This window comes from Phocoena sinus, chromosome 1, assembly GCF_008692025.1.
Source record: "Phocoena sinus isolate mPhoSin1 chromosome 1, mPhoSin1.pri, whole genome shotgun sequence".
Lineage (NCBI taxonomy): Eukaryota > Metazoa > Chordata > Mammalia > Artiodactyla > Phocoenidae > Phocoena > Phocoena sinus.
In genome coordinates, this window is record NC_045763.1 from 15,952,399 (window position 1) to 15,977,598 (window position 25,200).

At 53.4% G+C, this 25,200-nt stretch overlaps 3 protein-coding genes across 13 annotated transcripts in view; 1 reads left to right on the forward strand and 2 right to left on the reverse strand.

Annotated features, from left to right (window-relative positions):
- The window catches only part of PINK1 (PTEN induced kinase 1), a 28,682-nt gene extending 21,406 nt beyond the window's left edge, over positions 1–7,276 (forward strand). The window contains exons 4-9 of one of the 5 annotated variants that reach the window (XR_004347263.1): positions 2,093–2,275; positions 3,118–3,281; positions 4,226–4,353; positions 4,758–4,997; positions 5,389–5,502; positions 5,819–5,950. Coding sequence is in view for 3 of the 5 variants with exons in the window: in XM_032615486.1 (XP_032471377.1) it covers positions 2,093–2,275; positions 3,118–3,281; positions 4,226–4,353; positions 4,758–4,997; positions 5,819–6,076 (973 nt within the window). In the remaining 2 variants the exon portion in view is untranslated. Of the gene's footprint in view, positions 1–2,092; positions 2,276–3,117; positions 3,282–4,225; positions 4,354–4,757; positions 4,998–5,388; positions 5,662–5,818 lie in introns of all 5 variants that reach the window. The other 4 variants (XR_004347262.1, XM_032615502.1, XM_032615495.1 and 1 more) reach the window with 4 other exon arrangements.
- A 376-nt stretch (positions 7,277–7,652) lies between these two features.
- DDOST (dolichyl-diphosphooligosaccharide--protein glycosyltransferase non-catalytic subunit) lies at positions 7,653–16,769 on the reverse strand. The gene is made up of 11 exons (XM_032615520.1): positions 16,470–16,769; positions 16,129–16,239; positions 11,711–11,797; positions 10,743–10,846; positions 10,514–10,608; positions 10,122–10,215; positions 9,710–9,858; positions 9,154–9,301; positions 8,402–8,522; positions 8,173–8,279; positions 7,653–8,082 (listed from the first exon to the last, which is right to left on the reverse strand). The coding sequence occupies exons 1-11, from the start codon at positions 16,621–16,623 to the stop codon at positions 7,933–7,935; spliced, it is 1,320 nt and encodes a 439-aa protein (XP_032471411.1). The 5' UTR covers positions 16,624–16,769; the 3' UTR covers positions 7,653–7,932.
- Positions 16,755–25,200, reverse strand: part of KIF17 (kinesin family member 17) — a 51,063-nt gene continuing 42,617 nt past the window's right edge. For 2 of the 7 annotated variants that reach the window (XM_032615472.1, XM_032615414.1), the window contains 5 exons: positions 23,881–24,139; positions 22,698–22,768; positions 20,724–20,844; positions 18,865–19,740; positions 16,755–17,164 (listed from right to left, as the gene is read on the reverse strand). In XM_032615472.1, coding sequence (XP_032471363.1) covers positions 19,562–19,740; positions 20,724–20,844; positions 22,698–22,768; positions 23,881–24,139 — 630 coding nt within the window. In that variant the 3' untranslated portion in view covers positions 16,755–17,164; positions 18,865–19,561. Of the gene's footprint in view, positions 17,165–17,310; positions 19,741–19,777; positions 20,845–22,697; positions 22,769–23,880; positions 24,140–25,200 lie in introns of those variants that run through there. The other 5 variants (XM_032615452.1, XM_032615443.1, XM_032615434.1 and 2 more) reach the window with 5 other exon arrangements.

Sequence of the window (25,200 nt, forward strand, 5' to 3'; positions counted from 1 at the left end):
ACACACTCCGGTCCCGCTCCAGTCCTGTACACACACACGCACACACACACACACACACACACACACTCCGGTCCTGCTCCAGTTCTGTACACACACACGCACACACACACAGTCCGGTCCTGCTCCAGTTCTGTACACACACACGCACACACACACACACACTGCGGTCCTGCTCCAGTTCTGTACACACACACGCACACCCTCCAGTCCTGCTTCAGTTCTATACACAGACACGCACACACTGCGGTCCTGCTCCAGTTCTGTACACACACACGCACACACGCACACACTCCAGTCCTGCTCCAGTTCTATACACACACACACACACACACACACTCTCCGGTCCTCCTCCAGTTCTATACACACACACACACACACACACGTGCGCGTCTCCCCAGCACAGCCACCCGCCTCCTCTGGGCTCTTTTCTATACACACACACACACACACACACGTGCGCGTCTCCCCAGCACAGCCACCCGCCTCCTCTGGGCTCTTGTGACAACCAGGCAGCGCTTTCCCACTGTGGCACTGACAGCCTTGTGCTGTGATCGTGACTCCCACTGGCCCTAATGGCCCCAGGCTAGGAACAATGCTTTGATTCCTTTGATCGCCTAGGACAGGGGCTCATTTGGGTGGAGTCCAGAGGAGCTGTACAAGGCCACATGGTGGACTGGCTTCAAAGCTCAGAACTGAGGCAGCTCTGAAGACAGAGCGTGTGTCGAACTCTCTGTGTTGTCTTGATGTCTCTGGGCTTCTGCTCCGTCCTCCTCCTCTGCCACCCAGCGTCCTTATTTCCTATCCATGGCTACACCTCTGGCTTCCCTCAGGCCTCAAGTTCATGTGCCCAAAGCACAGTGAGGGCAAACAATACTGAAACATCGGAGTTCGGAGCAGAGAAAGATTTATTGCAGGGCCATGCAAGAAGGATGGCTCATGCCCAAAAAACCCCCGAACTCCCCCAAGGGTTTCAGCACAGCGTTTTTAAAGGCCAGGGGAGGGGAGGGGAGGGGAGGGGAGGGGAGGGGAGGGGAGGGGAGGGGAGGGGAGGGGAGGGGATCACAGGGTATGTGATTGGCTCGTGCACAGTTCTCTGACTGGTTGATGGTGAGGTGACAGGGTGGTGTCACAGGGGTTAACATTATCAATCCTTAGGCGCCAGTACGTCTGGGGGCCATGAGCCCGTGGTCATCAAGTAGTTAGCATCTTCCGTTTGGTGTCACATCTGTACAACAGCTCAGGAATGTGCATCAGATACTGTTATCCAGGCACTTTGGAGAGGAGCTAAAGCAGAGGATACGGGGGAAGGCCCCGTAGGGTCCTGCTCTGTAACAGCATCCTTTCACCCTCAGCTCCATTGCTGACTGCCCAGGTACTGCCACGTTTCTTCACTCACTCCACAAAGAGAGACTCTCCCCTTTTCCTGCCAGCCACTGGGCCTCAGACATGACTGCAGGCTTGTTGCCCTTGGGGTAGGTGCTCACCCTTAGTCCCAGCAGCTCTGAGCCAGGGGCAGGTGGTTTTGCAGCCCTGGTCATGCAATCCCAAACGTGGCCATTGTGTCTGAGCGGTAGGTGTGGGCATGGCAGCAGGTGACATCTCTACTATGAACTGCATGTGTATCCATTCGCTCAAAGGTTTATTGGGCTCATAACTCCATGCCAAGTGTTATGCTAGAACTTGGAATCGAGGAGATTCTAGGTCCTTTACAAGCATTAACAACTTCTTGAGGTACGTTACCACCTTATCCCCCTTTTGCATTTGAGACTGAGCCCAGAGAAGTTAAGCAACTTGGCCAAGGACTTGGAGTGGCAGGGGTGGGATTCAATCCCAGGCGGTCTGATTCCAGGGTCTCCTCCACTGTGTTCTGCCACCTGGGATGGATGGACAGTGGACGGACTGGTGGAGTCACTGAATGCAATGAGTCATTGTGGGTTTTCCTTCCAAAACCAGGCTCTGCACCTGGGGCAGAGTTGATATGAGGAGCTGGGCGCATAAATGCATGTCAGTATTGAATGTGGCCTTAGACTGTTACATTTCCAAGTGTCATATCTGCTACTGGCCTCATGTTTGTCCCACTTGGCTGAAAAAGAAGATCCAAGGGGGGTCCCAAGCAGCTGGCCGCACACCCCAACGTCATCCGCGTCTTCCGCGCCTTCACGTCGTCTGTGCCACTGCTGCCAGGGGCCCTGCTCGACTACCCTGACGTGCTGCCCCCGCGCCTTCACCCCGAAGGCCTGGGCCACGGGCGGACACTCTTCCTTGTGATGAAGAAGTAAGTGTCGGGTGTGGCAGGCCCTGTAGTGAGCAGCATGCCTGGAGCCCGGGGTTGCAGGGAAGAGGGATCCCCGCCCTCTGGGAGGCCAGTTGTCCCTTTAGGACAACTTTTCATGGAAACAGAAACACGTGTTGAGTCAGAACATACTTTTCCCCCAGTGCTGTTAGTACCTTAGGCTGTTGCCCCCGCTATGCTCACCTCACCTGGTTTCTTAACATAAACTGTTCTCCTTCCTCCGTCCCTGCACCCCTGGCATTGCCGTATGGGTTTTTAAGGAAACAAGCATCTGTACTGTTACTTTTAATATGTGAGGCCCCAGCTCTTACTTAATTTCAAGATGGTGGGTGGGAACAGAAAGGATACTTGGGGAAAAAAGAAATCAAAATGTTCAGGAAGAAGAGGAGGGGTTCCCCTGGTGGCCCAGAGGTTAAGAATCCGCCTGCCAATGCAGGGGACATGGGTTCGAGCCCTGGTCCGGGAAGATCCCACGTGCCACGGAGCAACTAAGCCCCCGTGCCACAGCTGCCGAGCCTGAGCTCTAGAGCTCGCGAGCCACAACTACTGAAGCCCGCATGCCTAGAGCCTGTGCTCCGCAGCGAGAGGCCACCACAATGAGAAGCTCACGCACTGCAATGAAGAGTAGCCCCCGCTTGTCGCAACTAGAGAAAGCCCATGTGCAGCAACAAAGATCCAACACAGCCAAAAATAAATAAATAAAAGATAAATAAATAAAATAAAAAAAAAAAAAAAGGAGAGGAAAGGCCATCACTCTAATAGGAAATAAGGTGCTCGGGATCCCTGGTGCACAGTAGCCGAGGCCCTGTTGCCCTCTCTGCCAGCTACTCCTGTACCCTGCGCCAGTATCTTCGTGGGAACAGCCCAAGCCCCCGCCTGGCCACCGTGATGACTCTGCAGCTCCTGGAAGGGGTGGCTCACCTGGTGCAGCAGGGCGTCGCACACAGAGACCTGAAATCCGACAACGTCCTCGTGGAGCCAGACGCAGGTAGTTGCCCCGCTGCACCTCCAGGCGGTCCAGGGCACACTGGACTTTAGGTCTGGGGACGTTTAGGAGCCTTTGGGTCTTTTTTGATTTTTATGTTCTAAGTTGTTGTGTCTTACCTCTGTACACAAGAGATGAGCACTCCCTCCTTCAAGATGGAGGTTTTTGTTCTCTGTGTAGGACCCGTGGAGTGGTGGTTAATGGTTCCCAGTTTCCTTTCGGTTGTCTGCTTACAGAACAGAAACCTCAGTGGTGGACATTTTCTTGAATAAAGTGAAAGAGAGGTAGACTTTAGCTTAATATAAGAAAGAATTTTCAAACAGTGAGCACTACTTGAATGTCAGCCCAGCTGCCCCTGGCAGTGAGCTCCCCGTCACTGGAAGCACTCAAGTGAAGCTGGATGGTCACTTGCCTGGGGATCCTGTAAAAGAGAGTCATACCGCTGGTCAATTTTGAACTAGAAGATTTGAGATAATTAAATATGCAGTTCTAGAGGAACTGGCTTTTTAAAGGAAGTCTGTATGAATCCTTTTACAAATAACTAATTCATAACGCACCTATTTTTTAGGTTTGGATTTGAGGTTTCAAGTTCAAAGGCTCTTGGCGGTCATTTGAGCCAGCACCACCTGATCAGTAAAACAAGAGCTGCTCCTTCGATCTTGGGAGAGCTCCAATTACTAGATTATTTAGATTGGGACAAATTTTATCCCGTTCTTTGCTTGGGGATCTTGATTTCCTAGAGGCACATCTGTACTTGTGTGGCTGGCCCCGCTCAGCTCTCCGGCGAGTGTTGCTGGCCTGTGCTCCTGGGTCAACACGGAGTCCCTGTGAGCCCCTCGTACCCACATCCAGAGGGTGGCTTTAGTGGAAACATAGGACCTCGGGCGGGGGGCGGGGGGCGTTGGTGAGGGACACTCGGCCGCTCACCTCTGCCTGTCCGTCTGCAGACGGCTGCCCCTGGTTGGTGATCACAGACTTCGGCTGCTGCCTGGCTGATGAGCGCGTCGGCCTGCAGTTGCCTTTCACCAGTTGGTATGTGGACCGTGGTGGAAACGGCTGCCTGATGGCCCCTGAGGTGAGTCCCGCTGAGCGTGTCAGGTGCCATCGGCAGAGCCTCTCCCACCAGGTTTCCCGTTTACTCAACACTTTCATCTTCTCTGACCCACAATGTATCAGAAGTCCCTTCCCTGCCTCTTTGTTTAAATCTGGATCTGTCTGATGTTCCAGGAGAGGTGAGTTTTGTCAGCCCAAAGCAGAGCTGAGCAGATTCTCCTGCATCTGAGCTACAGTTCACTCAGGTTCCGGGTTCCCTGGGACGGGGTTCAGATGAGTCTGTGCTGCATCTGAGCTACAGTTCACTCAGGTTCCGGGTTCCCTGGGACGGGGTTCAGATGAGTCTGTGGATTGGGTGCTGTGCAGGAGCATGAAGAGTTCAGAAGTACCAGCAGCACGAGTGCTCACCGGTTGCTTTCTGAGCAGGTGTCCACAGCCTGCCCTGGCCCCCGGGCAGTGATCGACTACAGCAAGGCTGATGCCTGGGCGGTGGGAGCGCTCGCCTACGAAATCTTCGGGCTCCCCAATCCCTTTTACGGCCAGGGCAGCAGGGCCCACCTTGAAAGCCGCAGTTACCAAGAAGCTCAGCTGCCAGCACTGCCCGAGTCGGTGCCTCCGGAGGCGAGACAGCTGGTGAGGTCGCTGCTCCAGCGAGACGCCAGCAAGGTGAGGCCATCCCCAGCTTTACAGGGATTGTGTGGATGGAAACCTCGGTTCATGTTCCAGAGTAAAAGGTCAGGGTTGGGCAAGCACTAGAGTGACAGGCGGCTCCTCTGTCTTACAAGGGTAAAGGCCAAGTATAGGAGACTTGCGTATAGATAGGAGTACGGGAGCTGGCCACCAAATTAGTCAGGATTCCAGCAGTTCAACTCCTCTTGATTTTAGTTGCTTAAAGTTACTCAGAGGGAAAGAGATGCAGTTTTAAGAAATGTTTAATGAAGATAGCTTAAAGAATCAGCTGAGATCTAATCAGATGTGATGACGTCTCCTAAGAGATCTGGACATTGTGAAATTACTACAAAGGCTAACATATTTGAAACCTGGATTGGAGTGGCAGGTCCGGTTGAGGTGGCATGTTTAGTGGCAACAGCCTGGACAGACCAGGGCTCAAACTCCTGTCCTACCACTTACCCCTCACCGTGTGCGGCAGGCTGTCACGGTCACGGTCACGGTAGGTGCTCGCTGCTGCCCATCATTAAGTCGTGACAACTCCCCTCACTCCAGACACGGCTCCTGGGCCTTCCAGGGTGGGGAGGCTCTTCCAGCAATGCACACTGCCCCCCGCCCCCCACCAATGTGTACCCATGGAAAAGCCAGGAGTGTGTGTCAGGTGAGTGCAGGGCATTGTAGGAGGGAGAAGGGTGGAGAAGAATTTGCTCGGGGTCAGAGAAGGGAAGGCCCTGCAACGAGTATGCGTTAACAAAGCAGGCTGTGGGTGAAGACTTTGTCACAGGTGTGCTAAGCATCAGCTTCCCTTGCTGTTACAGAGGCCATCTGCCCGAGTAGCCGCTAACCTGCTTCATTTAAGCCTCTGGGGTGAGCGCACTCTAGCCCTGAAGGACCTGAAACCAGACAAGATGATTGGCTGGCTCCTCCGACAGTCAGCGGCCACTCTGCTGGCCAGCAGGCTTGCAGAGAAGAACTGTGTGGAAACAAAAATGAAGATGTTATTCCTGGCCAACCTGGAGTATGAAGCGCTGAGTCAGGCAGCCCTCCTCCTCTGCTCGTGGAGGGCGGCCCTGTGATAGCTGATGTAGCTGGTGAATGAATTACTGAAAGAACTTCCAGTATCTGTGTCGTGATGGTCTGTGAATGCTGAGGGAGGGGCTCCTAGGTGAGGGGTGTGAGAGTCGGTCAGGAGAAAAGATGGTGCAGGGTGGGCCAGTCAGCCAGAGAGAAGGCCTCGGGTTTGGCAAGCGGAAGGAACAGCTCGAGTTCACAGTCTAGCTACTGACTCGCTCAAGCAGTGTGATTTTGATGCATCATATAACCTGTGTGGACTGAAGTTCTCTTACCTCTAAAATGAAGAAACTGGTCTGGATAGAGGTCGGCAAACTTCGTCTGTAGAGGGCCAGTACTCAGGCTGTTGCAGCTACTCAACTCTCCCATTGCAGCGCAAAGGCAGCCTTAAATATGTAAGCAAGTCAGTGTGGCGGCTTCCCGATAACGCTTCATTTAGGGACACAGATTTGGATTTCACGTGTCACTAAATAGTCTCAATTGTCTCCAGCCACTTAAACGTAAAAACTGTTCTTAGCTTGCAGGCCTACAAAAAACAGGCAGCAGGCCAGACTGACCCACAGGCCAAGTTTGCCAACCCCTCATCTAGACGAATTCAGAGGGCCTAACTAACTCTAAAAAGAAACGCTGGCTAATCACCAGGCCCCTTTGTGTATCAGCGCTAAAAATGTGACTAGCTCTCTGCGTACAAATCCAAAGGAATGAGCCCGCTGTACCAGGCGAGGGGCTACTCGGGTGTAAGCTGCTGACCAAAAAGTCCCACCTTAAGCTCGTGTCCTATCTTCACAGACCTCTGAAAAGTTAGTTAGTGATCGAGCAGGTGAGGCCGAGCTGAGGCGGGTCAGACCTGCGTTCCACGTTAGAGTCTGCGTGTTACCTGCGCTAAGGCAAACGTTCGCACGGGTCAGGGTATGCAGGTATCAGAGTGAAAAACGCTGAAGTGAGGCCTGAGGTGTGGGAGCCTCTGCACTTCAGTCACGCGTCCTGGAACAGCTCTGAGGGTGCTCTGGAGGAAGCATCGCCATGGAGCTCGTCCAGCTACTGAATTGAGTCTAGCGGAGCTCACGTGACTGATGAAATGGGAATTAACAGTACAGTGTTTTAAACTTGCTAATTTTCCCCTTCTGACTAGTGTTTCTTACAGGAATTGTGAAGAATTAAATGCATATTTCCAGCTGCAGAACATGTCTGTGCCTGGAACTGAATACTCGGCTCAGAGTGATTCTTACGCCACAAAGACAAGAAACGGTCAATGACGGGGAAGGGATTTTACATACAACTTTACACATGCTTTTTAGGAACACAACTCTTGCCTAAAGCAAGGCGAACATAGTTTAAGGTTCTTTTCAACCAAGCAGTTCTATAATTCTGTTATAAAGTCAAGCACTGTTGACTTCCTAGATTTCCAATTTCAGTGATTTCCCCACTGGCCTTTATTAACCTTATTTTATCCCTTGACGTTTAGAAGCTCTGTCATTTCCAGTCTTCAGCAAAACTAAAAAAGGCCACTTACTTACTGTTTTGTATCCAGTCATTTCTCAGCAGCACCCACACCATCAGCAAAGCACAACGGGGGCCAGATGAAGTTTGAGGGCGATGTTTCTCTTTATTTTAGAAATGAGAGTTGACTTCACATGTGAAAACACACTTAGCATTCAAGGTGGAAAAACATAGAAATTATTCCCTAACCCCCCCCACCCCTTGGTACTCAATGTTCCATCTCCCGCTGAGGTAAGCTGTGCCACTGTCCATGGCTTTAAAAAAAACAAAACCCCCCAAAAAGACCCACCATAAAGGGGAGAAAAAGCAATCCTATAAAAACCCTCCATGTCTGTTGAAAGGAGTCTGGGGCGCTGGCCCCTCAGTCAGACTTCTCCTTCTCCTTCATGTGTAAGAAGACGACGCTGAAGATGAAGAGCCCCACCATCATGGAGAAGGCGCTGGCGTAGTAGGGATAGGCCGAGGGGATGAAGCGCTCGTACTGCGTGTGCTGCAGGGGCCGCACCGACACCTGCGACACGACAGAGGTGGCAGGCCCTGGCCACGCGGAGGCCCAGGTGGGGCCGGCGCTGGCTGGGGACGGGGCTGCAAGCCGGCTTACCTGAGTGGAGGAGTACAAGTGCGTGTAGCCTAGCCGGTTGTAATCCACTTTGAACTGGAACACGCCGTACACGTCAGGCAACTTGAACTGGACGCTGTACTTGCCAGCTGGGGAAGAGCCGAGACACGTAACCAGGAGGGGCTTCCCACGGTGTCTGTTGGCCGCACGAGAGCCGGCCCGAGGCAGGGACAGGCTTCCCAGAGTTTTCTCTTGCAAGAATTGCACTCACCTTTCCTCTTCAAGAAGGTCCTCACAAAAGGATCAATGCGGACAAACTCCAGCTGGATGTCATCACCATCAAAGGGGACCCATTTGCCGTCTGAGAGCTGCTCAATCACGATGCTGTACTCCTGAGGCGAGAGGCCGGTTAGCCGGGGTGGCCGGGGACTGGCGGGACGCCCCCAGCCCTCAGCTGCACTGAATCCCCACAGTGAGTCTGGCAGGAACCACCAGGGGTTCTGAAAACCCGGGCAAGCCCCACCCACCGCCCCTGGACAGTGATGGAGGACGCCACCCAGCCGGCTCACCCCCCCGACTCGTACCTGCACCCCTTTACAAGCCCGTGGAAGCCTGCACCCAAACACCGCCCTTCCCGAAAGCACCGGGCACTCCTGGGCATCCCTGCTTCCATATTCACTGCTCTCGCCTTTCCCTACTTCTCTTCCTGACAGATTCATCCTCAAGACCCAACTCAAATGTGGTTTCTCATGTGAATTCCGCTCCTAGCAGAGTGAACCAGCAAAGCCCCTCCCACCTCTGCATTCGCACAGCAAAAGCACACCTCCCCCAAAGGCCGCCCGTTAGGGTGTGGGTTTACTAGGCAGGCTCTCCGCACCTCTACGGACTTTCCTACAGTGAAGATGAACTTATTCAGCCTTGTTTAGGCCCCTCAGGCCCAACACAGAAATGTCCAGTAAGTGCTTTTGAGCGGAATCAACTTGGCCAAAACCCAGGGGCCCTCCCGCTCCAAGGAGCTCTTACCACTAGGTCAGTGACAGTGTAGGCGTTGGGTGGGGCTGTCTCGCCCACCCGATGATGGGACACAGGCCCCACACGTAGGACACCCTCCTCCTTGAACACCCAGCGGGAAAGGGCCACAGCTAGCTCATAGTTGCCTGTCTGGGAATACCTGCAGAAGGGGAAACAGGAGAGGCTGGAGCGCTGGAACCAGCTTCCTTCCAGGGGTGCCTGGTAAACCAATCACTATCCACCAAGATAAACCACATACAGCCAATTTCTGCCTAGAGGCCATACACATCTAGGGATGCTGGTGAACAGGAACACAGAAGGATAGGTGTGAGGTGTTGCTTTGGGTGTCACCCGCACAGTAAATACACAATTACCGAAACATCTCCAGATAAGCCGTCACTATCCTGAAAAGTCTGGACTGCCAACATCAACAATATAAAGTCTTCAAATAATTTAAAAGCACCTGAAGATAACGTAGCCTCTGACACTTCTAGCTAAAAGCCTCCTTCTTCCCCATCCACGCAGACCTACCACCCAGGCCACACCCCTAAGCACCCCCTGCGTCTACCTCTGGGAGCCGGGCGCGGCCTTCTGCACCGCCGAGTTGAAGAAGGCGTCGCTGAAGAAGTCGAGGGAGCCGCTGAAGATGACCCGGGCGTTGTTCCTGGCCTGCAGCCCCGCGATGAGGAGGGTGTTCTTCCCCACGGCGTGGGGGTACTGGGAACGACACGAGGCCGTCAGCCAGGAGAGCCAGGGCGAGGGACCAGCAGCGGGGCCTCGGGCCAGCCTGGGCCCCAGCTGAGGGCAGAAGTTGAGACCCACCCCGCTACCCCACTGTGGCTGCCCTCGTCCCCCTCCCAGCAACTTCTCATTTCATTGCCTCAGAGAAGGGTGCTCTCCTTGCTTCTCGTTTTCAAACAAAAAGTGTTCTGCTACCAGGCCCAGGGCCGGGAGGCCTCACGGCGGCGAAGGCCCCTCACCTGGGTGATGGGTTTATCGGGGAAGAAGGAGTAGGAGGTGGAAGCGCCTGTCAGGATGTCCAGCACCAGAGGATTGTCGGGGTCGGCCACCATCCTGGAGAAGGACAAGAGAAGGGCCAGCCCGGACCCCAAGGGCTCAGCCCAAAGGACCTGGGGCCCTCCAGGAGCCATTTCTTCATAAGAATTAATCCTACTTTCTAACAGCCAATCACCTAGCACTCCTCTTGCTGTCACAACGGAGCCTAACTCTTAATGTCACATATTCATCTCATTCACATCCTCTGGAGGAAGGAAAGGCCCCCAACAGTCACAAGTTTGGGCTAGTTTCCTGACAAAAGAAAGCGATCCCTTCTTCCCCCGGGGTTTCTGCAGGCCTCTCGCTGCTCACTCACCCGACACCTCGAAAGAGGACAGGATTCAGAGACGACTTCCCCACGATGGTCGGGGCCTTGAGCAGGTTCTCCGTGTCGGCCACGATGAGCGTATGCTGCAGGGGCAGAGGGAAGATGGGGGTCAGGAAAAGGCGCCCCGAGCCACGGAGCCTCTCCGGACGCCCTCCCGGTTTCTAGGCTGAACTTTGCTATTAGGGCCTGAAACCTGGAAGGTGACAGGCCTGATTACCTGGCCAAGGTCTGAGATGTCATAGTTGTGATGGTCGATGACAGCTGTTTTCTCCTCGTCAAATTCGATCCCACACTCACTGCCCAGCTCTCGAAGAGGGTCACCTGCAGTACAGACCCAAGAGATGCCTGACTGACCCTAAGGCGGGCCCTGGGCTAAGCAGTGCCCCTCGTCCTAGCGTCCTCACAAGCCGCTCTCTACCAGTCAGCCCCGGGGCCCTGCAGCTTCAGCAGGCCAGGCGCAGCGCCCACTGGACCCCTGGGCAACAGCACGGTGTTCTGCCTGCGCGAGTCGGAGCCTGAACTGACAAGTGCCACCACCTGGCCCTCTCCCTCCGCAAGCACAGTGACCTTGGTTCTGCGCAAAAACCTCCTTGGAAGCAAAGTAACTGGCGCGGGCGAACTTGATCTGGATGAGCCTGGGCTTAGGAGGTCTCTCTCTTCCTCATCATCGCCCCACCAAGAACCCCACCCAATATGGTTTTAAAAACGTTATCAACACTAGAAGGAATGAAACAAGACTGGTCAGTGGTGTTCACTGGTGCAGCTGGGTGGTAAGTACATGGGATTCGGAACACCGGAACTCTCCTCTCCCTGCTTCTACGTATCTTTGAAAATGTCCGATGTAAGAAACACAAAAATAATCTGTCAAACCTCCCCTCTTGCCTTCTTTTCATAAGAGAAGAGCCACCAAAACAACACGAAAGAAACAAAGGAAAAAGACAAAAACAGGAGAAGGGAAAAACAAACAAACAGGGACCCCAGTCCTTCAAAGGATCCACTTCTCATCTCATGGGCTCTGGTCACAGGAAAGCACAGGAGGGACCAAATGGCACTGGCGTTCCCTCACTCCCTCCCTGGCTGAGGCCCCCCTCCGTGAGTGCCAGTTTGGCAGCTTCCATTTGTAAAGCTTTCTAAGCTCCCTGGAGAAATGGTGGAAAACACCAGAACTTCCCAGGTCAGACTTACCAATGTCTGAGCTGGCAGCTACCAGGACACGGCCTCCACCGTCGATAAAGGTACTGATGGTCTCCACGTTGATATTTCCCCCGAAATCTGAAAGAATCACCAGACTCGTGACCCAGAAGGTTCCTCTAACTGCTCCTCTGACATTTGGGCGGGGAAGGTGGCCCGCAGACCAGCCGCAGTCAATCACAGGATAGCACCCTCTGGAGGCCCAAAACGAGAGGGACCTTTACCATGCACACCCCGACACAGGGCAATTCTCCCAGCTTCCCCAGTGTGAAGAGCCAAAAATAATGACTCAAATTCATAAACCTTTAGAAGTATGAAGGAAATAATCAAACACCTACCAATTATAGCTGTCAAGTTAGTCATACATATTTCAAGTCACACATAAACTATTCATCTAGAAATGTCACATTTTCCCACTCACATCTCATGAAACAATTTCATTCAAACTTATCACCTGCACCTTTCACATCAGTATCTTTGTCTTCACCTGAGCCACTTCTGGGGTCACCTAACAGTTTTCCAGGGCCCATCAACTTCACTTCCGTCTAAGCCATCTGAGAAACAGCCCTTTTGAATTTGAGGACGATGCTGTCACTTGACACTAGGACTCCTTTGCCTGACATGAGACGTTTTTCCCTATTAATCCTACAGATTTAGATCCAGGACGGCCATAACAGGACCACTTCACATACCGTTTTAAAGTGGTCACCAAAAAGGTGCACTAATTTCCAGCACCTGTAATTGTGAGAGCATAACCCTTTTTGGTCAATCAGCTGGGACAGCCGCAAGCATCCAGAACTAGCACTGAGTGGGGCTACTGCAGGCTCCTGAGTCTTCCCCGAAGTGCGCCCTGACGTTCAACATAAAGTAATGGCAGCAGTGCTTAGTAATTCACTTATCCATTACATGAAAATTATTTCCTGTGTGCTGAGAAGAAAAATAAAGGGGGGAGAGGGGCTGTAATATGTGCACGCTGATCAGGGAAGCCCTGGGGAAAGCACAGTGCCTTTGAGCAGGTGCGAGAGCAAGCTGGGCAGATGCGGGCGCGAGCATCCCAGGCAGCGGGAAGGACAGGGGCGAGGTCCCCGAGGCGGGGAGCAGGTCTCCACTGGAGAGAGCAAAGCGGCGAGAAGCAGCAGAGCAGGCCGGTTCCTGCAGGCTCTGTAGACCCCGTGACGACAATGGCCACGTGGAGGAGCCACTGGAGGGCTTTGAGCAGGAGACCAACGTAATCTGTTTGTATCTTTAAAGGATGGTTCTGGCAGCTAGGTGGGGAATCGGGTACAGGGCGTGAGGGTGGAAGCAGAGTCATGGGTTAGGAGGCCACTGCGATCACCCAGGCGGTGAAGGGTGGTGACTGGACCACAGGGGTGGAGGGGGAGGTGGGGAGGGGAAATGGGGAGGAGGGATGGGCCTACACCTGCATTCTGAAGGCCAAGCCTGATGTGAGGTGTGAGAGGGAGAGAGGCACTAAGGACAACCCCCCAAGATTTCTGGCCTGAGCAACTGGAAGGTTGCAGGTACCATTTACTGGGACTGGACACAGAAGTCTGTCCATTACATCCACCGGGCAGTTAGAAATGAGTCCACGACATAACTTGTGAAGATCTGAATAGGAGAACGGCCCTCTTTTCTGAGGGGTAATTTTCAGGAGAAAAAACTAAAAGCGTCGTGCCTTTCCGTCAGATAGACGGAACATCTTGTGTGTGCAGACTCAACCCCTCACAGCATGCTAAGCCCCATCCACCCTCCTCCAGAGAGGCCAGGCAGATCCTCAACAGCACAAAGACAGCTTCGTGGCGCAGCACAGTGGTTCCCAAGCCAGGCGACTGTGTTGCTCAGAGCAATGCCCGGAGATGTTTCTCGTCACGAGGGGGAAGGAGGCTACTGCCGTCTGATGCGTAGGGGCCCGGGACAGCGCCCACAACACAGAATTGTCCAGCCCAAAACGTCAAGAGTGTTGCCGTTGAAACTCTAGCATAGTAACACAGGCTATGAAATTGAGATACCCGGGCTTCGATCCAGGCAATCCCTTCACCTTTCTGAGCCCGTTTCCCCATGTGTAAAACAACCCAGTGTTTCCTGGGTGCAGAGGATGTGCGAAGGATCCTTCTCCTGTAGCCGTTACTGCATGTGCCTTGGGAGCTTCCGGATCCCAGAGAGGGCAAAGAACCCACCGATCTCCACACGGAGACAGAAACCAGGCCGGCGTCCTCACACCTAAGGGGACCACGGTGGTAGCACAGGAGGGCCCTCAGAGTGGGGGCCAAACTCTTACCCTGAACCCAGCCCCCAGCACGGTAGCCTCCTCCCCGGGCGCCCAGGAGGGTTTCCTACGACAACGTTCCCCACCCTGCAGGGCAGACAGGGTGACAACAGATGTGGGGCAGGGCTTCAAATAGCACTGCGTCTCAGAGACATTGTTCCCCTTCCAATTATTTTTCCAGCCTTCTCGATCAAAGAGAATGATCACAGTCCAATACTGGTCTTAACGCTTCTCTAAACTAGCTCACCTCCTCTTTTAAGAGGACGCCTCGGGCCCAAAGCCTTCAGCAGACTGAGAATCAGCTAGAACTTGACAGCACTGCATTCATTCTATTTACAGGTACCCACTACTGACTGCAAATGATGGCACTGGCTTTCCATTTGCAGTGGTGATAATGGGTTCATTACTAGTTTCCTTTTAAACTGGTATTTTAGTGTTGTTTTTTTTAAAGCAGGTCAATTTGAAGAAAAACTTTATTAGCACAAACGATATGGAAAATGGTAAAAATCATGAAGGGAGAATGGAATTGCCTGCGATCTGTGAAGCAGTTTTTTAGGCTCTGCCGTTTCTCCCACCAACAGCAGCCTACCTCAGCCTCCTCCCAATCTACCTGCCACTGCTTCCCTGCCTCTCAGAGACACTCCCGAGCACAACCTGGGCGGCCCCTCCACTCCGTCTTGGACATCCCGACACGTGGTTTGGTAACTCCTTTCAAGTCCTTATTTTTATTTATTTTTACTTCCTCACAGACAGACTGAAAAACTCCTCAAGGGCAGGCTCCAATCTCAGAGTTCCACCACCGCAGCAACCTGGCAAACGCCAATTATCTGCTAAAGGCTCCATTCGCCTGCCTAGTGACTTGAAGATTTTAACTGGTTCAACTACACTTGCCTCCAAAAAGCCAATTCCAAAGGCACGTGCTGCAGGGGAGGTGGGGGCAGCTCGATAAGTAAAGGGAACTTGGGGAAAATACGTCAGGGATTTGGCAGAACCCCGTCTCACACAAACCACAGAGAATAAAGTCGATGCCGGTGAAGTGAAAGCCTTCCTAAGCTTCATCAGCTGAAGGAAGAGATGGCAGTACCGTCTTACCCCGGACAGGGACAACTTGTGTCCTCTGAGAAAAAGATAAACTGAAGCCACTAAAGAAGAGAACGACTGGGATGCTCACAAAAGCACGACAAAAGGGAAACAGCCAAAGGAACTGGGGATATTTAGTCTGGAGAAGAAACAACTGAATGGGCCCTGATTATGGGAAGGCTATGTCTGTAAGCAAAATAAGCATTAGACCTATTCTCTAAGGCCCTGGGGAGCATCAGAAACCCTTTCCCTCCCTGCCCCCAAATAAACAAAGCAGGAAGTGGGAGACAAATTCCAGTTTAACATAAGAACTTCTTAACAGAGTTGTCCAGTGGTGGAGTGGGTTGCCTCGTAAGATAGTAAGCTCTCTATCACAGGAATGTCAACTGGAAAATCTAGTGAAGATGTTCATTCTGATCAACAACCAGCCTTCTGCTAAGCCCTGGACATATCCACCCAGCCTCAAACAGGGGGTAAGACTAGGTAATCACTAAAGGTTCTTTTCAGCCTAACTATGACTCCATCTGAATTCTTAGGATCAACTACCATCAGTGCCCCTTAACAGCAAACCATATTTATAGCACGCCATTTCCTCTTTCCACACAGGCAAACCCAATGGTGGGGGCGGGGGGGGGGGGGGAGTGTCCATGCTTCTTATCAGGCCCTTTAACAGAGAAAACTCCCTTCCCTAAGTAGCAGAGCCAGGAGGGGTTTTGGGGGGGTTTTTTTGCCTCACCGGGCGTCTTGTGGGCTCTTAGTTCCCCGACCAGGGATTGAACCCGCACCCTCGGCCGTGAAAGTGCACAGAGTCCTCACCACCAGGGAATCCCGAGCCCGGAGTTCTATGGTCTGCAACAACACTTGATCCCACAATCCTCAGCTGTGTCTTTTGGAAAGAAGATGTCCTCTCCTAAGCCCAGATTAGAAGTAAACATTTTCCTCTTCTCTGTTGGCAACAGCGCCCAGGGCTGGCGACTCACCCCATCCCAGAACATGCCCAAGATCCTGAAGAAAGGGATAAATCAGTCCTGGGCTCCCAGTTCTGGGAGCGACCGGCAGCCCTTACCTTCTACCGAAGGGGAGAAGATGATGAGATTGTCATAGAGGAACTCCCCGTACTTAATGAGGGACAGGCTGGGGTCATCTGCGGTCTTGAATGTGAGTACAAAGCCCCGATCTGGAGAAGAAAACAGCGAGCTGAGGCAGACGGGGACGCAAAGGGAAACCACCGCTGCAGAGATCATGACCGTTCTCCGTCCCCACCCTCCCGCCCCACTAGAGGCAGGTCAGACCTGGACAGCCAGCTCATGGAAAACGAGTGGGAGGGAGGGCAGCCAATGTCCTCGGGCTTGGGGACCTTTCCAACCCCAGACTTTCACCTGCCGCCCCCTCGGACCCCAGTCTCACCCTTCAGGCTCCGGAAGAAAAGCGAATGCGTCTCCCGCAGGTTGAGGTTGTCCAGCAGCACCAAGGTGCGGGGACCGCTGGCGCCGACCAGGCCAAGCAAGGGCAGCAGCAGCCACAAGATGGACCAAGCACGGACCGCGGCGCCGAGCCCCATCTTCCTGCTCCTGCCAAAGAACCCAAGCACCTGGACACCGGAAGTGCTTCTTCCACAGTCGCCCAATCGCGGCCCGTGGTCGGGGAGATAACCCGGAAGTGATCCGAGTACGTCGGGGCTGGGCGTTCGGAGCCGCTGCTCGGATGGTGAGGGGCGGGGAGCGCGGCCGGAAGTGAACCGTAGGAGGCGGATACTCTGAATCCTATTGGTGGAAGGGGCACGCGGCTCCGCCTCTCCAAAGGAAAAGGCTCAATCCTAGAGAGACAGCTCTGCTGCCGCGACCAATCAACAGGGTTACTAGCCCCTTGGTTCCGCCCATCCCGGGGTTCCGCCCATCCCGGGCTTCCGCCTAGCGCCCAGAACCCGCTTCCCGCCGGAGCTTGGGACAGAAGTGTGCGTCCCGCCTCTTCAACCTAGTCGTCCTGGTCTGGGCCGTCGCGTTCAGGACAGGATCTGGGGCAGTGGCGGCGTCAACTCGGGCCACCTCCTCGGTCTTCACTGGCCCAGGACAGATTCGACTAGGAACAAGGCCCCAGCCCCACTGTTTCCAGGGAGAAAGTGGTTGGAAAAAGATCAGGGACCGCGGAGGGGGTGGGGAATTTGTCCTGCTGCTCAGGGGCCCAGGGCCTTGGCGCGGGCCTGTCCTCCCCCGCCTGTTGGACCACACTGGAGTCAGTGTGGATGGGCGACGGACTGGCCTACCATTCAAAATCTCTAGCTGAGTTCATTTCGAAGCCCCGTCTCTCACTAGCCCTGTTACCTGGGCATTTCCCTGGTCTCCTGGCCACTGTCCTAGGCTGGCAATAGTAGGCCCAGCTCTCCTACTTATCGGTGTGCCTTTGGAACAGCCTTGGCTCGTGGGAGGACTAGGGCGGGTTTTGAAGCACTTCGTGCAGAGCCAGGCTGAGCCTCCACTCAGTACTGCTGGCTCCCGCCCCTTCTAAACTGACACAGGGGCAACCTGCTCACCTCAGACCTGCCTCAGTCCCACCACGGCTCTAAGTAAAAGCTACCACAAGACTTCAGCTATTCTCTGGGTCCCAAACACAATCCCAGGGCAAATGGTGAAGGTAACTGTGGAGAGAGAAGGTAGCTGTTCTTTTCTGACCTCTTATACTTGTCCACCAAGCCAAGAATGCGGGGGCAAAAGTCAAAAAGTCTCGCTCTGTGCATCTCCTTAACGGATTCTACCTCCATCCCCTGCATGGAAGGTTAGGGCTGCACGGAAAGTTAAGCCTCTCACCCCAGCCCTCCTGCCCTTCGGCACACAATGCCCCGTCAATCCACCAAGCTCAGACCTGATGGTGCCGGCCTGTTGCTGAGCAGTCTGCCACAGCTCAGGGGCACCCAAAGGCCATTTACTCAGGTCTCCACCTAAACTCATCTTGGCAGCCTCGTCAGCTTCTCCATCCCTGCTCATGGCTTCCACGGAACAGTTCTCCCACCTTTAACATACCCTGAGCTTCCCCACCTCCTGCCTTTTGTTCATGCAGCCTCCTCCACCAGGAACCCTCTTCCCACATTCCCATCTTAAGCCCCGGGATCTTCTCCATCCTTTATGGTAGCCCTACCCTCTGCTGCTCCCTTCACAAGGGCACCTTGTTCCCCATAAAGACCTGATCTTACATCCTCTCGCTCAAGGTGTGCACCGCGTGCTGACTTCCCTTAGACTGATCTCCGAAGTTTCCTAATCACCTTCCACCCTAGCTTCAGGGCGTGAGCTCCTTGGCCCAGACATGTGGCTTGTGGCAGGTATCACAGTAATTAATACAAAATATGGAGGGGGAGGATTTAGGGGGACTAACACGGAGCACCTGCTATGCACCGGGAACTTTACACACTATCTCATTTAACCTTCACGATGACCCTGTGAGGTTGGTATCCCCATTTCACAGATGAGGCTCAGCGTGAAATGAGGCTTAGGATAGCACCAAAGGCCAAGACTTTTCCCTCAGATTGTGGGCCCTTCCCACAGGGCAGGCCTGGGATACAATGGGCAAGGGGACGGGTCTGTCTTAGGCAGCTGGGGTGGCCTGGATTCATTTCTGGCCATGTTAGGACACGCAGTTCCAGGACAGCCCCTGAGGGCCATCAAGACCTGGGTCTTCTCTGGGCCTCAGCAAGATGTGGCCTCTATTTTCCAGAACAAGGACTCTGCTTTCCTGAGGCACAGATCCTTCGAGAATCTAACAACAGTTCACATTCACATGCTGTCCCCAGAAAAAATGCACTTATACTCACAATTACAGGGGATTGCAGAGACCCTGGAGCCTACAGGCAGTTAAGAATCCCTGCTCCAGAAAGAGCTTCCCCATGAAGACCAGGCAGCGGCAGCGAGGGGCCCCAGTGATGCTATCAGAGGATCAGAGAAGGGCAGTTCAGCAGCTAAAGGCAGTTTATTAGGGCAGCTTAACGTGGAGTGGCCTCTGCGCCGCAGACCAGCTGAGCGTAGGCAGTGTGGGAACAGCTGCTCCAGGACTCCTGTGCCCGTCCCTCAGGGCTTCCTCACCAAGCGGGGCCTAGTAGATGGAGGCACAATTTTCCATCGCCAAGACATTGAGCTTGACCCATGCGGAAGTCACTGTCCCACTCAATCGGGCTGCTAGTGAAGGCCTTGAGGCTGAGCTGAGGTTTCTGAGCCCATGGAGGCACAGGACAATGCTGGTGGGCACAGTGGAGGGCAGATGAAAACGCTGACGTGGCGTGGAGAGCCGGAGCAGGTCTCTCCAAGGATGGTCCAGTCTCCGAGGAGCTCATGCCCTGGGCAGCGTGGGCTCTCTGGGTAGCAGGGAGGGGACAGTGCTTTCCCAGGGCCAGGGCCCCCTCGGGTGCCCCCAGTACTGTGGGGGGCAGGTGGGAGGAGACCTAGCTGGGCCTGCCCCGGAAGGGCCTGGCAGTCTCACAGAGCCCAAAGGCAGGGCAGCAGCAGGCAATGTGTTCACAGAGGCTCACCGCCAAAGCTGCTTTTGCTTTTCTTACGCCTGGCCTTGGTGAAGGGGATGTCAAGGGACTCAAGGCGGAAGGGCCGAGGCTGGGGCATTTCAGGGGCCTGGGTGGGTGGGATGGCAGAGCTGTTGCCAAGTGGGGAGCTGAGGCCTGGCGGCGAGCTGCGATATGCTGTGGAGAAGCAGGACAGAAGCACTGGTGAGCCAGGAGCGCAGAGGATGGAGAGAAAAGACTCCATGCGGGGAGTGCGGGGTGCAAAGTCTGGTCCACCCCCTACCCAGCCAGAGGCCCTGGTCCCGCAGCTGGGACCCCAGGCTCTGAGAAGCTGCTGTGGTTGAGGCCTCGGACCCAGCACTACATCTGCATCCAAAGGGTCTGGGCTGGGAGCATGGAGTTTTAAAGCCTCAGGCTGAGGCAGCCTGGACTGTCAAGCCACACAAGCCTGGTTCACATCCCTGCTCCACCACTTCCTGGAAGTATAACCCTAGGGAGCCACTTCTCGCCGAGCCTCAGTTTCCTCACCTGCAACATGGGCATGATGCCAACTACTCAACTGATGTCAGTTTCTTTCCTGTCCAGCTTTTCCCTCCTTATTCCTCAACTCCACCCATTCTGTCTCTCAAATAACCTCTGTGTAGAACTGAGATTTGCTTTTTATTGGTATTTTATTAGAAGCTCTGTGGTCTTCGATTTTAGTTTTAAAAGCAGAGGAACAAAGTGGTTTTCGATTCTTGCTCGTAAAAGTGTGTTTTGCTTTTGTGGTCCTGTTTGCCCCCACTTGGCTCAGTGGGAGAAAGTCACCGTACTGGCAACTGAGGAAGCTGGTGGCAACTGACCAAGTCCCAGACAACTCCAGGCCGGGGCCCAAGCTGTGTGCTGAGGACCTTCTGCGTGTCGGGGAGACACAGGATCCAACTCAGCACCTCCCCACCGGGAGATGGACAGAGTGGGGGAGGAAAGGGGAGGCCGTGTACTGAGCACTTCCCACCTCATCTCACCTGACCCTGAGGAGAAGGCATATCCCCCTCAGTTTACAGCTGAGGAAACTGAGGCTCAGAGAGGGAAAGGGGCTTCTGACCCAGGCCTGTGTGACTCCAAATCCTCCAGAGCTCTCAGGGAGGGCCTGGAGGACAGGAGGTGGGCACGGTACTCACCGAGGCTCTTCATGGGATCCGCACTGAGGATCTGGGTGGCCCGCTTGGGCCGGAAGTAGTTACTGGCGATGTTTTCACTGTCACTCCGACTGAGCATCAGCCTGTAGCGGTCTTCATCCTGCTAAGAGTCCAAATCCTCACAGGTTAAGACCCCTTGCTTGTGCGGTTCTTACCTGGGCCCTCACCCAGGCTTCAGCAGGCTCTGCCAGCCTGGGCGGCAGGGCTGCCCTGAACCTCACTGCCCACGTTGGTGTACCCTGCACTTCAGACCCCAGACACTTGCGGTGGGATCTAGGCAGCTCAGGGCAAAAGGGTCACGGTCACCAGCCAGGCCTACACATGCTCCTCCCCACCTTCCACCCCCATCTTCCTTGGGACGCGAAGGACCTTGTTCCTCCTGCAAAGCTCAAAACAAGGTCCATCGGGGCAAGGACGATACCACACACCCTTAAACCCGTCACAATATATTCATAGAATAGGTAACACAGTACTCAGCTCATAAGCTCACTCCTGATCATGAGAACTGGAGTCCCAACATTTTTATCACCAAGGACTAGTATTTTTCACTGCTATAGTGGATTTCTTTTCTTCAGCCTGAATCTCTTACTTCAGGGAACTACCTTCTCCCACTTGACGTGGTCCTGGTGGGGTGATCATTCATAGGACCCGAATATCACCACTCCTACCTGCCCATCCCCTTGCTACACAGCTGGACACGTGACCCAGACTGGGCCAATCACAGAACTACATCTTCTGGATATAGTCATTGGTCCAAGAGTAGGCCCATGACCCAGGCAGAGCCAATCAGAATCCTGCCGCAAGCACTGGTTTAAGGATGCTCTAAAAGACCAGGTCTCTCTTCCTATTGGATCACCAATTGCTAGCAGCCATCTTTCCTGCCACATGGAGAAAGCCTGCCTGAGTCCAAACCTAGGATTCCAAGTGAGGCAGAGCCAAAAGGTCAAGAAACACACAGAACCAGGACTGGTTGAGCCCCTTGATCCAGCCATGCCTGAAACTGGTGCACTTAACATGAACCAATAAATTCCCTAGTTTGCTTACTGGAACTAAAAGCATTCTAATATAACCCATTTGTGGTCCCAGGTTAAGAATGGTTGTTTCAGGAACAACTTAACACTTTTTTTTTTTTTTTTACAAAGTTAAGGCATCAAAAGCAGCCGGTCAGAGCTTTAACCAGCCTGAGTCGCTCAGGAGGAGATGCTTAGCTGGAATTCATTAACCTATGAGTGGCCTTATCATGACTGCAAACGTATTTTCTGTGTAGGTTTTCCAAAATATCTGTAATGGTTTAAGGCAGGGATCAGCAAATTACAGCCTATGGGCCAAATCTGGCCCACAGACTGTTCTTGTAAAGTTTTACTGGAACGCAGCTGTGCTCATTTGTTTACATATTGCGTATGGCTGGTTTTGTGCTATCATGGCAGAGTCAAGGAGTTGTGTCAGAGACCATATGGCCCCCAGACCCTAAAATATTTACTGTTTGGTCCTTTAGGGAAAAGTTAGCTGACCTCTCCTTTAAGGATATATATTTGTTGTAATACAAAACAAGAGAGATATGAAATAAAGTGACTTTAGAATCCCAATGACTGTTTATGGAAACTCTGAGGATGCTTTCAGTCCAAGGGTACCAGCTGGGACCAAGGGAACCAGAATGAACTCCTTGGCCACTGGGATTGAAGCTGAAGCTTCTGTCCTTCACCAGCAGGGTGGGCTGCCTTGAACCCCTGCTTTTCCTCTGGTCTTTATGTGCATAAAGGGCTTTTGAATGAGGGCCAGAGGGCGTGGAGGGTCTGGGTGCAAAGAATTACACAGAAAGGATCCTGGCTCAGCCCCCTACTTTAATCATGAGATGGACAGAAACAGTTCAGTTTCTACAGCAGCACTGACCCACTGCACCTTGGGGGCCAAGCCTGCCCGGTGCCAGCTCTCCCCTCGCTCTCCCAGAGACCTTACCGTGCCTGGTTCACCATTGTCCGCTGTGGAGTTTTTGCGGGCTGATCTGTTCTGTAGCCCTGTTGAAACTGCTATGAGAAAACAGAAGCTGCGGTCACTGCTGCCTGGAATGAGGGCCAGAGGGACAGGGGGCTGGGCGCTCAGGCCTGGCTCAGGCTTGGAGCCAGGGGAGGACACCTCCCAGCCCAAGCAAGGGGATGGCTTTGGGAAACAGACAACAGGAGGGCTCAGACCAAAGAAGCCACTCCACTGCCTCCAGGCTAGGGAGCAGGTGGGCGCAGGGAGAAAGGCCACTCTGCCTGCAGACTGTGGGAAATGGGGCGGCTGGAGTTTCAGTAGGGATGGTGCCAGTGCCATCCGTGATCGTCAGAGATGTAGGACCTGGATGGATACCCTCTGACCAGGTGAGGACCGGTGCGGGCCCTGTGGGATGTAGGAAACTGCTGCTCCCTGAATGGGCAGAGCCAGCACGTGGCTGGAGAGGATCCACCGCAAGTCTGGCCCTACACTGACTCAGTGGAGGTGGGGGAGCCTTCAAGATCATCTTTTCCAACCCCTTCTTTGTGAAGATCAGGGGACCAAAGCCCAGAGAGGGACAGTGACCAACATAAGGTCACACAGGAGGTCAGTGGCAAAAGCAGAAGGTGAACCAGGCCTGAAACTCTGAACAGCTCATTTCTGTCCCTGGCCTACAACTCACCACTATGACTGTGATTTTGGATAAGTCACTTACATTCCCTGAGATTCCTCATATGTAAAACAGGTGTAAAACATCTTTGTCCTTCACAGGGTTATTGTAGGATGAAATAATGACAATGATGATCATGATAAGAAAATGTACCACACATTTAAGATGCGCCAGGCGTGGCTCTAAAGGTTTTACATGTACTAACACATTTTAAGCCACCCAGCAATCTTGAAGGAAAGTGCTGTTATTAATCCCCATTTCACAGAGGAGGGCACTGAGTCCCCAAAGGGTCACACAGGGAATGGTGGAGCCAGAATTCCAACCCACATCTGTCTGACTCTTAGGTCCCCAACATTTTGGGTACCCAGAGTCACATGTCTGCTGTACCCACAGCCAGCAGGGAGAGGTGCATGGCCACCTGTCAGCCTGCAGGAGGGCAAACTGTGGAGAAGGGCGGGGACAACTGCTGGGGGGCAGCGCAGCAAAGTTCCTGACCTACTGGGAGGCTGGTTTTTATGATGATGGGCTGGGGGATCTTCCAGAAGCCATTATCCTCATCCCAGCAGGACTCGCGCCTTATCTTCTCCAGGTTGCTATAGTTACAGTCCCGGCGAATCAGGGGCTGCACCTGCTCCAAGAGCTGCTGGAAGAGCATAAAGTCACGTTCCTGCCGACGGATGGTGGCCAAGTAATCTATCTTCTCTAGCTCAAACTCTGACTGCAGATCTTTGATCTCCACCTCTGCCGCCCGAAGCTAAAAACAAGGGATGACAAGCAGTGAGGAGGAAAGACATCGACACGTTTCACCATCCATCTGACCTCTGCATCTGCTCCCTGCCCCTCCGGCCAGCCACTCATCCTCTGCTCACTGATCCACTCACCCATCCATTCTGATCTCCACCGTCTGTCCTGTCATCCTTCCATTGATCCATTCACCTTCCCTCCCACCTCTCCACTCAGCGTTTAAATGAGCACCTACAGGGTCCACAGCCCGGCAGAAAGCAGGAAGAGAGGCTTATCATCAACCCCCACTGCCAGCCCTCAGTCTCTGTCCCACACTCATACATTTTATTCAGGAGCCTTTTAAAAGGCTGCACACATAACACTGTAGTCACCACAGTCCTACAGGATCTCAGAGAACTGTACAAACTCTTTATCTAAAAGAAGCAATAGGCATAAATTCTCAGACTCAACAGTCCTTGTTCTCCCACTGCCACAATCCTGTTATGATGTGACAAACACCAGACTTAAGAATCAGACCCACCTTGATTTAACCATGGGTTCCAGATTTTTTTGATCTCCTGCCCAGGTCTGCCAGACTGGCCCCTCCATAGCCTCCTAAGCATGGGGACTCCCAACTCCAACCAGGCCCTCCCTGAACCCCAAGACACCTTGGCACAATCTGTTTCCTCAAAGAGCAGGGACAGTTTGATTAGTAAAGAAGACTGTTTTAAATTCATGGGAGGGCTTTCCTGGTGGCGCAATGGTTAAGAATCTGCCTGCCAATGCAGGGGACATGGGTTTGAGCCCTGGTCCGGGAAGATCCCACGTGCCACGGAGCAGCTAAGCCCGTGCGCCACAACTACCGAGCCTGCGCGCCACAACTACCGAGCCTGCGCACCACAACTACTGAAGCTCACACGCCTAGAGCCCACGCTCTGCAACAAGAGAAGCCACTGTAATGAGAAGCCTGTGCACCGCAACTAGAGAAAGCCCATGCACAGCAACGAACACCCAGTGCAGACAAAAATAAATAAATAAAATAAAATTTTTTAAAAATTTAAAAATAAATTCATGGGAATGATAGTCACATGC